At 52.6% G+C, this 12,448-nt stretch overlaps 1 protein-coding gene across 1 annotated transcript; it reads left to right on the top strand.

Moving 5' to 3' along the window:
- Positions 1 to 8,646: 8,646 nt before the first annotated feature.
- PPDPF (pancreatic progenitor cell differentiation and proliferation factor) lies at positions 8,647 to 11,840 on the top strand. Its single transcript, XM_075108556.1, has 5 exons — positions 8,647 to 8,797; positions 10,002 to 10,091; positions 10,914 to 10,991; positions 11,178 to 11,274; positions 11,491 to 11,840. Exons 2-5 carry the CDS (start codon positions 10,037 to 10,039, stop codon positions 11,600 to 11,602), a joined length of 342 nt encoding a protein of 113 aa, XP_074964657.1. The 5' UTR covers positions 8,647 to 8,797; positions 10,002 to 10,036; the 3' UTR covers positions 11,603 to 11,840.
- The last annotated feature ends 608 nt before the right edge of the window (positions 11,841 to 12,448 follow it).

Here is a 12,448-nt window from a genome sequence, read left to right as displayed (position 1 = left end):
AGGGCTTGGACTGCTATGGGTCCCCCTTGGCAGCTTGCGGGTGAAGGGACAGGGCTGGAATGGGACAGGGGCCCCAGGCCACCGAGTGCCACAGGCCCTGCTCTGCCCCTAGTGGGGCCAGTGGCGCAGAAGGGCTGTTTTCCCACATGTGCTTGGAGGAGAGGCGTCCCTGCATGGCATGCTGGGCAAAAGCATCCCTGGACAGAGCCCTGCAGGCACTGACCCACATTTCTGCCTCGGTGGAAATGCGTTAGCCCAGGAGCAAACAGCAAAGCAAGGGACAAATAGAGGAAAACAGATTTCTGCACCTGCAACACATATGTTGGCTTCTCAAGAATTTGTGGTTTATTAACATAATCTCGTTTAATGGGAGATGGGGTTCAAATCCTGGGCGGACAAGGAAACCATAAGTAATCTCCTTCAGTAATACCATTAAACTTTCTTTGAATAAAAAAATATAACATACAGTGGTCAGAACACTTCTACCTGTGGCAGCTGTGCAATTACAAGGCTAATGCAAAACTTTCTGTGTCCCAAAGCCAAATATAGGTCAAAAGAAAGCTAATTTTGAATTAAGCTATATAATAGTCCAGGCCAATTTTATGGCCTAGACCATCCTTCCAGTGAATTTAAGAGCTAAATCAGATACTCTTAGGTACTCGTATGAAGGTACTCTTACCTTCATAGTCTAAGGTTTAAAAACTTACACATCATGTAGATTAAAATGTTACTAGCCTCTCATTAATGTTAAAAGGGAGACTTCATTTTTTTAGGAATGTTATAGTTCATTGGTATTTTCTTAGAAAGATGACAGGAAAGATATCTTTCAGTTTTTTGCAGAATTCCTTGTGCAACACAAAATGCATGGAGTGCCAGGAAAAATAAAAAGAAACTTCCAAGAGGAAGGTTCTAAGACAGCATTTAAAGGCATTGACCCAGCCTTGTTTTGGGGTAGGAGGAGCAGTGTTACACCGGGTCTGGATGTGCCGGGGATGGACACCAAGTTCGATAATGTGTAGGAGGGATGGGTATATAAATCCTTTATTCTTCCTATCCATATTTGAGTGCTTTGCCAAAAATAATCCCCCCTTTTTACACAAGGGCTTCAGGCAGCCTGGGAACGGACCTCAGCAGGGCAGAGGCTGCGTTTGCTAATGAAGACTTCAGCCTCCACAGAGATGGAGTAAATCCCAGGTCCCTCTGCCCCTCAGGCCAGGTGAATGCGTGACGAAGCCCTCCTCTCTCTGTTCCTTCTCCGGAAAAAAGAATTTGAATTTTCACCCCTGTTCCGAGGCAGGGAAAAGAAAAACAGGCAGTGCACTGTGCTTTACTTCTACAATGAAACAGAGCCTGACAGCCCATCGGACTATAAATAGTACGGGACACGAGTAGGAGAGAAGGCTGTCAGACCTGGCAAATCCCAGCTCGGTTAAACCAACTTGTGCCCAGCCTCCGAGAAGCTTAAAGCCACAGCTATGTGCCCAGGTCTGGCTGGTGCCTGGAGAAAAGGGTTTCACCAAACACCTGCAGTCCCCAAGGACCATCAGGCTCAATTGTCACACCCGAGTAGAACCATTTTCCATCCTGTAAAATAGTGGCAATCTGTCCTTAAATGTTCAGCTATGTAAAATAAGAGAGACCTGAGCAGGCAAAATCTGGGGGCGGCTGTAGTTTAGCGCCTTGTCTCCATCCATCTGGCTTCAGATTCAGGTCCCAGCTGAAACAATTCTTGTACATCCTATTTAGGCTTGATTCCTTTCCCTCACCCCAAAAGCCATCACCAAATGATTTGGGATCACTCAAGAAAATGGAGACCCCCCCAAAGGGAAGGGCAACCTGCACACACGCATGGCAGGTGCCTATTACCCCTTTCCCCATCACCTCAACCCCATCCAGCCCCACAGCCCCTGGGTAAGTATCTGATGCTTTAAGCTGTACTAAAATTCCCATCTGCCCAGGCGTAATAATTGAGATTTTTGTTTTCCAAAGAGGCCCCGCACGGTGTGACTGGGAGAGTGAATAATCCGCAGTGCTGGTAATTTGTATGTATCTGGGATGCAAACACCCCAGGCTGCCTGCCTGAATTTGCCTTCGCGCTGGGGGTGTTTCTTCCCATGAGTAACGCATTCAGCTAACTGAGTGCTTGCTTTTTTGTCTCTATAAAATGCATCAGGTCTCCTTTGAAGGCAGGGGTTTAGGCAGAGCAAACAGCAGCCATGAGGGATGCCTGCCTTGATGTTGCCCCAGAAGCCCTGCTCTTGCCAGGGAAAAGTCAGGGCTGGACACAGGAGTGGCTATAAATCACAATTTTATTCCTCCTTCCCATGCAAAGCAATAGAGAGATTTTCCCTGAAAGGAAGAAATGCAGGCCTCATGCTGGCCTCATGGAACAGCCATCAGTAAAGCAGATCCGAGTGTGCAGGGCAGCAGTTGTCCTCCATAGGACAGCTTTATGGAAGGGGTGAACACTGTTAGGTTTCCTTCTTTCCACGGTCAGGGTTTCAGCTCCTTCCACACCAGTTTTGGAGGCTTTGAAGAGGCCTTGCACCCAGATGTTTCAGCATTTACCATCTGCTGGAAGCGGTCAAGCTCAAAACAGCAAGATATTGGCCATCCTTTCCTCCTCTAGACAACATCCCCTAGCAATCCCAAGTGTCAAAGCTGGTGCACATCAAACAGGCACTCCCACTTTAGTTAAACCCCATCTTAACTGGGGTTAAGATGGGACAGGATAGCCCACTGCATCTCCCAGAGGTACCTAGAGCATGTTACGTGGAGTTGGCTTTGAGGTCACCCCTTCCAGGCCCCCATGTTGACGAGCCGTGCCTCCCTCTGTATGTTTGCCTGGCAGCACTCCCTGCCCAAGGCACCAAACAGGAGAAGAATTCGTGAAACTTCTAATGTGAGCAGGTTTCTCAGGTTGTGCTCATGCTGTAGACATGGAGAGGGGAGATGAAGACAGAAATGATGGGATGGAAAGGCATGGGAAGAAGGAGAAGGGGAGTATTTTGAGGTCCTACACTCAGCGCATGCTGCTGATACCTTTAAATTGGAGCTAGAGGTTTAAAAATAAACTTCAGAGGTGATAACAAGATGCCCAAGCCCTCCAGCCACCCGGCCAGCTGGGGACGGTGTCTGGTGTCACCCCTGATGGGACAGCAGCATGCCTTGTGCAAGGCAGGGTGCACCAGGCACCCAAGGACCCACCAGCGTGCTCACACCGCCGGGACCTGCCCTCGGGGTTTTGGTGTAGCCACAGCCGTCCGATGCCTGAGGCGATCTGAGGCAGCAATGCTGGAAGGACAATGCTTAAAGGCCTTTGCACTGTCCCCATCCCTCCTGGCATGGTGGTAGCAGTGGACCCAGTCATGCCATGGGGACACTCCTCCAGAAACCCTTTTTCCACCAAACAGCTGAGTTACTGGGTCGAGACAGGGAAATCCCTCCACCCAACAGCAGCCATGCCCCATCGCCAGCGTTGTAGGTATTCACACATAAAACTCAGCTCAGCCGTGGAAAGCCTCTGGAGCCGTGGGTGCCGAGGCAGCTCCCATGTCAGCTCCCAGTGCCCACGTTCCCCTGGAAGCACAGCAGAACAGCTTCTCATTTTGATCACTTTTTAATAACAGCTGGACATTACATGCTTATGGGGTGAAAACCTTCCTCTGGTGGTAACTCACTTGCCTTAATAACTCTCCATCCTTTATTAAAATACCACATACGAGCAGCGTATGTTGCTAAGGCTCAGTATTTGGACTGGAAAGCAATGCAGAAATGTCCCCAGTGTGCGAGGCGCCGGGGCTATTGGGACAGTGTGGGGAGCAGGGGAAAATGGCCCCAGAGGGGCTGAGCCACCCCCAGCTGCGTTACCTGACCTGGTTAGTGGCACCTTAAGCTGTGAGTCCTGTTGCAACAACACAGGGGAGCAAAATCTCTGCGTGTAGCATAAACCCCCAATTTGCTGAGAGCCCTGCGCAGCCCAGGGACCCACCCACGCTCCAGCCAGCCTCAGCAGGTGACAGTACAGAGATCAGCCTGGCAGACGGGGCTGATTTTTAATCCCTTTCCTTAAGAAGCCACAACACACACATACCCTGTATCTCTATGTCCCCAGCAAGCAGCTTGCAGGCTGTTGGCCCAAATTCAGCCAGGTTGAGAGAGAGGTGGTGGCCTCAGAGATAAAATTACCAGAAGCTCATCCCTGCAGGATGCAGCTCCTCCAGCACCCTCTGATACTGCTCCCTCACCCCACCTCTCCGAGCTCAGCAGCACCCCAGGGGTTATAAGAGACCCTTGGGTGCACATCCCCAAGTCAAACGCAGCAGCTCCTCACCTAAATTCAGATTTCCTCTGAAGATTTTAACTCCTGCACTGCTCTTCACCTTCCTTGCTGTCATTTTGATATTGCTACTCTATTTCTTCCTGCTCTCCAAGATGCTGCTGGCAGCAAGGAGGCTGTGGAGGATAAAACTGCTCAGTCTGAGCTGCTGTCTGTCTGGGAAGCAGCCAGGATGGACATTTCCATGCTCTGAAATCTTTTTTAACTCCAGGGAGGAGAAAAACACTTCAGATGCATCTCTTTAGGGACACCCTGACATTTCTGCCACATGGATGTAGCATCTGCGAGGGCTGCTAGAAGCTGATCCTGTAAATCTCCCCATGTTCCGAGGAGGGGACAGACCCTGATCTAGGTCAAGCCCAAGTGAGACAAGACACCTCTGCCCTGTGGTTTAATACTGTTTGCAGGATGCTAGGGAGCTCCTGGAATGCACTGGTTTTACAGCAAGGGAGTCTGATGCCATATCAAGCTACAACAGATTGATGTGTTTGTTTTGGCAGCTGTGCACATCTCTGAGTTAGGAAAAGCCTGCATTAATTCTGGGGACAGCTTTTCTTATTAAACCACAGCTACTGAGTGAAAAGAGCCCTGGCTGCTCATATCTTCTGATCACTTTAGTCAAAGGACTGATAATGGAGATACCTGGCTCACAGCATAAGCTTTAGATGCATCCAGAGGGAGAAATAAGGATCAGGGAACTTAATGAGAAAATTTGTTGGTGAACCAACCCCCATCAAAGCCCAAGGATTTACACTAGCAAGGTATTTGTTTGCATGTGTTTTGAATTCACTGAATGGTAGTGAAATCTCCCCCAAGTCCATGTAGGAGATGTTGGCCTAAGAGTTTTCTGTAGAGAGATGGATCCTGCTCAATACTGCTGCTGGTTTCTGCAAGATGATTTTCCAGGTTGCCCAGAGAAATAGACGGGCCAAAAGTCAGGAACTCATGGGTCCAAGTTCACCTAAAGCCTCTGGAGTACAGCAAGCAGCAGTGGTCTCTCTTCACTGCTTTTTCCAAATTGGAAACATCCCTTTTGCACAGACAAATCGGGCAGTTTGTGACTTTCTGCCTAATCCTCCCCACAATGTGCATATTTGCAGATCAGACTCAGAATTTTGGGGGCCCTGATGCCAATTCCCCATGCCTTTTGGGAAATCAGCCCTGAGTGCCTGCACCCCTTGGCACAAACTGCAGGCGAGGACAGCAGAGCTGCCCCCATCGCTGCAGGGACAGTGGTGCATGCCCCGATCTGACTTCGGTTTATTCTCCAGCCAAGGTGGCATTTGGGTCGCTTTGCTGCATATATTCCAGAAAGGCAGAGCACAATTTCCAGACAACAGGTAGAACATGCTGCTCATGTTGTGCTTAAGGAAAGTCACCCCTTGAATTTCCCAGACATTCCCTTTTCTATTTCAAACATGTGCAGGCAGAGGAAGAGGCCATGTGTCGGGCCTTGGCATGATCATGCGTATGGTTTTGCAGCCACTCTATTGCTCTGACCTCAGTGTGACTGCAAAGGCTCTGGGCAGAGAGGAGAATGTAGTGTCTGGGGTGAACATTTTGGCCATTTTTTATCCATAGGTGGCAGCAGCTGCCTGCACCGGGCGGATGCTGCCCAAATCCCAAACCTGGCTCTAAGCAAGGAAAATGCAGCGCAGGAGGAGTAGGGGGACAGAGCCTGAGCACGGGTCGTGCCTGCTCCCTCCTCTGCAGCAAGAGGTCCTCAGCAGAGGGAGAGTTAAGCAAAACCCTCACTGGTGCAGGATCAGGCCCTGTAGCAGTATAAAAGAGCTCAAGCCTACATTTCTGCTGTGCCGGGAGTGAGAGCTGCCTTCTTGCCTGGGAGGAAAACTGATGAGTGCTCTGGTGCAGGATGGTGGGGAAGGGGCTTCTGGGTGGCTTTCTCACCATTGACCAAATTCTTGAAGCCACTGGGATGTCACATCGCCAGAGGGAAACTGGCAGCAGCATTAAGCCTCACTGGCTGGGCATTGGGGTGCCCCATCGTCCCCCAGCATTAGCTAACACCCATCTGTGATGTCCCATGAGAGCTGGTGGTGTCCAGAGGCAGCAGCTCCTTGAGCTCCGCAGCCTTTGCTGGATTCCAGATATTTCTGCCAGGTACAGAATGTTACACGAAAGGCGATTCCCCAACGGTACACAACAAGCAGCAGATAACAAAAGACAGTTGCCAGCTGTAACAGGGAGCCCAGAGACCCAAATTTAGAATAGAAAACACTGAAACCTCACTCAAAAGCAAACTGTAAGGAGAGTCACAGTCAACTCAGAGGCTCTAATCAAAGAGAAAACCTACCCAAATCTTGTCTTCTGCTTGCTTTTAAAACAACTGATTCTTGATCAATACAAATGAAATTTATCTTCCTCTCCTTAATGCACCCAGGACAGGCTTTGTCCTGAGAAACCAGACTGGATGTTCCATCAATCCCCCCTGGCTGCTCTGTCTCACTGGACCCTCTCCCATGGCATCAATAAGGCGAAGTGGATTTGGCTTTGGGATTAAAAACAGAGCAAGACACATTTTGCTGGAGGCTGGATTTCATCCACGTGGGGAGACTGATCTCCCCTGAGCCAGCGAAGCCCCGATTCATCCCCCATTGCTCTAGGTGCAGCATCACGCCCCCGGTGCTCTCCGCTTAATGAGCGGATCCTTTAAAAAGCAGCTCCAAATGTGGGTGTAAGTGGTGTCGTTGCACAAAGGGACTAGGAAGTGTTTGGTTATCTCTGCTCTATCATTAATTAAAGCAATTAGCCCACTCAGGCTCGGTGGGTTACAAAACCAACCTGTACCGGCTGGGAAGAATACACAGTATCAAGAAATTCTTACTGCTCTGTAGATTATTAGAGGGAGTTAAGGTGCAGGGATACATCTCTCAGGAAGGATTTGAGGAGGAGGAACCTGAGAAATTACACCAGCTTCACTAAAATAAAAGTGGCTTTTCAGATCTAAAGCACACAGTTTTTAGCTTTTCTATCTTTCCCTTCTGAGCCAGAAAAATCTTCTGGGCCAGAAAGATCTTCTGAGCCTGTGCCCTAGAGCTCTCCATGCTTTGCAGCTGGCATGGCTGGGAGTGAATGCTCCCAGCAGGGCTGGCCTGGGGGTCACAGGGACCCCAAAATCAAACCACTAATCAAAAGTGATTGTAAGGCACAAAAGTGAAGCCTAATGCTGGGCATGAAAACAACCATGTGGCTGTTTAAACTGCCTGCTGGTATTTGTACATTCAAAGTCCATCTCAGCCTTTAGCCAACTCCGTCCCTGGAAAGCACTGAGTCAGTATCATCAATGGGGAAACTGAGGCACACCTGGAGCAACGTGGTCCTGAGCTGGATCACTCACGCTCCTGTGTTGGTCCTTAAAGTCTTTGAAAATAAACTATTTATTTACAGCCCTGTGGTGCCGAGGCTTTCCCCGAAGCTGTCCTGGATAAGTTCCTGGGACCGTACATAGAGGCTGTGCACGGGGGAAGGCGCCTGCCCCAGTGGTGATGGCAGCAGTATTGCCTCGGTGCCGTGGGCCAGGTGGGGGGATCCGAGGACATGGGTCACCTGCAGTGTCCCCGTGCCGGCGGTCTTGCCCTGCTGAGAAACGCAGCCCCAAGGGCAGCTTGTCACTTTTGCAGCCCCATGATCTGCATGGGGAGATCAATGTCCTCCTGGGGCAACCCAGTGCTGCCTCCCCTGAAGCTGTCTGCTTCCCCCCGGTGCTTGACAAGTAAGTCCAGCTTAATAACAAAAATCACAGACTGGGGGACGAATGAACTCCATTGCATGAAGAGCTTGTGCAAGAAGGACCCCAGGCTGGGAAATGGGCTCCCTCCTGCCTCCAAACCCTAAAATGCCTTAGTGTATCACCCCCCAAAAAAGGCAATTCCTGCAAGTGCACCCAAGCAGAAAGATTTTATTGCAAACCCTCAGCGTGCCGGGCCACAGCTCTCTGCTCTAAAGTATTCCTGAATTCGGGAGAGAAAATAGATGAATAACACTTGAGCTATATCAAGTATCAGACCGCCTTTATGGAGGTAACATGAACTGTTATCTCCCCGAACTGATGCAGCCCAGACAGTTCAGAATCCCTTCAAATGCATATTTATGTATTTATTTGTTATTACTCTAATTTTAAGGGCTCCCCCTCGCACCCCCTACCCCGTGAGGCCGCATCCCGCTCCCGCAGGCCCCATCCCGCTCCCGCAGGCCCCGCCCCTCGGGGAAAGGGGCGTGCCCGGCCTCGCCCCCCACCCCGATTGGCGGAGCGGCCCGCGGGGGCGTGGCCCGAGGGGATATAGGGGTGTGGCGGGAGCGGGACCGGCAGCGCCGCGGCTCAGGCCGTGCGGTGCGGAGAGGCGCGTGCGGACGCTGCCTGCCCCGGGCGGCGCCGCCGCCGAGCGGCCCCCGCGGCCCTAGTGCCCGCCCGCCGGACCCCGCCGCCGCCCAGCCCAGGTGCGCTGCGACCGGGCGTGCAGCCCCGGCGGGAGAGGGGGGGAACGGGGCGGCCTGTAGTAATTCGGGGGCGGGGGAGTGGTGTTGCTTTGGAAAGGGTCAGCTGCAAGGCTGCAACGAGTCCCTTTGGGGTGAAACTGATGGGAGGCGGCTCCGTGCCTCAGTTTCTCCACTACGGATTACTGTATTAGCTTGGACGTGGGTGCGTGGAGGATGTTTTGCAGCAGGACACTCAACAACTGGGTGCATCATTAGACCAGGGAAAGCCTCATCAAGAGCTGGGGAGGACCTGGGCGCCCGGGGGATGGTGGGGGTCTCGGGGCGCTGGGTGCTTCCTTTGTGCCTGGCTCACAGCCCAGGTCCGTGCATTTGCTTTTCCTCCGGATGGCGGCGGGGCTCGGGGTCCTCCTGCAGGCCGAGGGACAGTGGCTCCTGCTGGCAGTTGGCACCTTTGGCTGTTGGAGCCGTTTTGGAGCTCACTTGAAAAAGAAGGGTCCCAACTGTGGGTCACAGGAGCAGTCAGCGGCTTAACAAGGAGGTGCTTTATACCAGGAGGAGAAAAATATTTCTCTAGCTCAGAACTGGGCGTGTTGTGGGCGAGGGAAAGCAAGCTTCTTGCCCGTGCTGGGAGCGGACTCTGCAGGAGGCGGGGGGTGCTGTGCAGGCAGGTTTGCCCCTGGCTTGTGGGTGGCGGAGGTGCTGCTGGGTGCAGGCTGGGGCTGGAACCCCTTGCATGAAAACCCTCGGTATGTGCCCCGAGCAAAACACTCCTTTGCTACTCGCGCAACCCCTGCCTGAGATTTCATAACTCCCAACTGTTGATACAGTGAGGGGAACTGGATTTCTGCAAGGAAGCAAAACACGCGTGAGGATTTTGGGGAGGGCGCTGTGCAGACTTGCCAGGCTTGTGCTCTGTGCAAGCAGTTGTTTTCAAGGGGATTATTTTGGCTTTGCACATAGCTCTTAGCCAGAGCTCTACAGCTGCGGATTTAAACCGTGTGTAGCACTATGACCGCTAGCCTCCATACCCAGTGCAGTGCCACTGCGAAGGTATACGTGTCAAATCTCTTGAGAAATCACACCAGTACCATTTAAACTCTTGCAGTTTTCTCGTGTTTGGGCGCAGGTCAGGCCCTGGGCAGGTGGGGGCTGCAGGGGCTGTGCTGCAGCCCATGTGCAATGATGGCTGCCCCTTTGCTCGCAGGTTTTAGATCTGCACAAGAACCAAGATCGAGAACCATGGCATCCATCCCATCGAGCGGCTCGCTCATGGCAACACACAACTACTACAGAAGTAAGGGCAAGCGCTTGGGGCGGTGGGTGAGTGGGCATGGTGCCTTGCCAGGCTCGGGGGAATGTGGTTCCAGCAGAGATGAACCTGAGCTCAGGTGTGTGCTTTCAGCTGAAGCCCCACAAGAGCTGGCAGGCTCCTTGCTGAGAAAGGCGGGCAGCTAGTCCTCCTGCTGTTCAGACCCTCCTTTGGGTCACCGCAGCCCCTGCCCAGTTGTACCAGCTGGAGATGGGTCTTGCAATCTCCTTCACTTGTTATTAAGGTTGTAGGTGAGGGGAGGTGATGGCTTCAAATGCATCTTGCACTGTTGCTGTGGAAATGAGCTGCAAAACCAGTCTGGGCAATGGCAGCTACTGGTACCTCTTCAGGGGAGAGACTTTCTGATTTAATGGATTACCTAAACCAGAGGGCATTAGAGTATTCCCCTTGAGCTGAAACTAGTAAGAAGCTTGTAGCAGTTGGACTAAAACTGCATGGTTTATATGCACGAATCCGCATCTTCTTGGCCCCAAGCCACCTGCAAAGGCCTCCCAGGTGTTGCAAACAGATGCAAAGCCATTAATGTCCTTGGGGTTGGAAGTGTTTTCCTACAGAGGTGTTCAGGTGCTTTTCTGCTACCTGCTCTTGACCAGCTTGTAATCTCACCAGTATTTCCTTCCCAGTAGTTTTTATTGACTTAGCACTAAAGCTGGGCAAGTACTGGAGTGAGATAGTGATGAGACTGAGCCGTGTCACCCCAGGGACAGCCACATCAAGGCTGTACTCTGCTTTTTGTGGCACAACTGAGGGTCAGCGGTGGCTCTGATGGCCATGATTTCTCCACAGGGCGCCTGAGCTCCACATCCAGCAACAGCTCCTGTGGCAGCTCGGAGTACTCTGGGGAGGTCATCCCCCACCCCCCGGGTAAGTGCCACCATCCCAGCTCGGGGCCGTGAGGGGACTCTGCTCCCGGCCCCTCCACGGCAGATCTTACTGGAGGTGACCCAGCCGCTCCTGTGGGATGAGATCGGGGTGGTAACGGGGCTGCCCGGGTGGTCCTGGCCCGGGTGGTCCTGGCCCAGACTTTGCCTGGCACGCACTGTCCCCCAGGTCTGCCCAAGTCTGATCCTGGCCACTGGTGGGCCAGCTTCTTCTTCGGGAAGACAACTCACCCAGCCATGACAACTGTGTCAGAGTCCCCAGAGAGGTGAGTGCTGTTCTTGGATGAGGTGGTGTGGGGGAGTGCCAACGCAGCACCCAGCGCAGTGGGGACATCCCTGCTGCATCCCCCGAGGTGCATCCTGACCCAATGGGCGATGTCTTCATCCCCAGGGCACCAGCTCCTTTTCTGCAGAAATAAATGCAGAGCGGCAACAAAAACGCCTTGGTGTCAGCCTGACCCTTTCTCTGCTCTGTCTTGCAGCTCGGGAGCACAGTGGGTGACAACAGGACCGATGGCATGCGGCTTGGTGCCGGCCCCAGGAGCGGGACGGAGGCGCCACGCCAGTGAGCCCAGCTCCGGGCCCTTGGCATGAGCGGGTCAGCGGCTGCTCCCTATGCTGGCGGGCACAGCCCCTTCCCCCCATAGAGTAGGCAGGCTGCCCCAAGGCAAAGGTGCTGCTTTGTAATAAAAAAGTGCAGCAAACCACTGACGATTCCCACACCAGCCTTTTTACTTTTTCTTAATGCAACTACACCCTTTCCATGCAGACTCGTTTTATTTACCTTGTACTTGTGCAATGACAACTAATAAAGTCGGGCAGCCTTTTAAAACCCTGTGGGTTGTTCCCAGAGCGGTGCTGCTGATGTCAGTGGGGCCAAACCAGGACACGGTGCAGCGTCTGACCACAGCACTTCCAGCAGGGTCTGGTAATGCTGGAATGTGCCAGTGACTCACCAGTACATGTGCGTTTTGCACGTGAGCAAGATCAGGGCAATGCTGCAAATGCCTCCTCACCCTTTCTTCCTTACTTGGCTGCACAGCCTGTCCCTGCTGGAGCTGAACTCGCTCTGCTCACTGAGCATGTTGCTGCCCTGCCCTGCTCCGGTGCCTTATGTGTTAGCTGGGCCTAAGCCAGGTCTGCTCAGGGTTGGGGGAAGGATTTGGGTGCAGAGTGAGCCCTCCGTACTAAGGGGAGAGATAAGGCTTGCTCAGGACTTGCATTTCATGGGTCTGATGTCAGGCCGGAGCTCATGGTGTGGATGGCAGGTGGGGGGGTGCACTGGGCTGGGCTGCCCTGGAGCCCAGCTGGCCCATGTGCTGTGCTTTCCTAAGTGGTGGTTTGGCTGACCTTCACCTTGAATTAGCTGACTTGGCTGTTTGGCCCATCTGTGGTCAGCCTGGTAGCTGGGCAGTGGTGCTCAATAAAGAGAAAACGAGC

Source organism: Phalacrocorax aristotelis, chromosome 13 (assembly GCF_949628215.1).
Source record: "Phalacrocorax aristotelis chromosome 13, bGulAri2.1, whole genome shotgun sequence".
In the NCBI taxonomy this organism is placed as follows: Eukaryota; Metazoa; Chordata; class Aves; order Suliformes; family Phalacrocoracidae; genus Phalacrocorax; species Phalacrocorax aristotelis.
The sequence above is the reverse complement of the archived record's forward strand: the minus strand, read 5'-3'. Positions and strand labels throughout refer to the sequence as shown.

Excerpts from the sequence above, each read along its gene's own strand:
- PPDPF (XM_075108556.1), top strand. The coding sequence starts at position 10,037 with ATGGCATCCATCCCATCGAGCGGCTCGCTCATGGCAACACACAACTAC. Across the intron at positions 10,092-10,913 it reads AACACACAACTACTACAGAA|GGCGCCTGAGCTCCACATCC; the intron begins GTAAGGGCAAGC and ends ATTTCTCCACAG. Across the intron at positions 11,275-11,490 it reads GTGTCAGAGTCCCCAGAGAG|CTCGGGAGCACAGTGGGTGA; the intron begins GTGAGTGCTGTT and ends TCTGTCTTGCAG.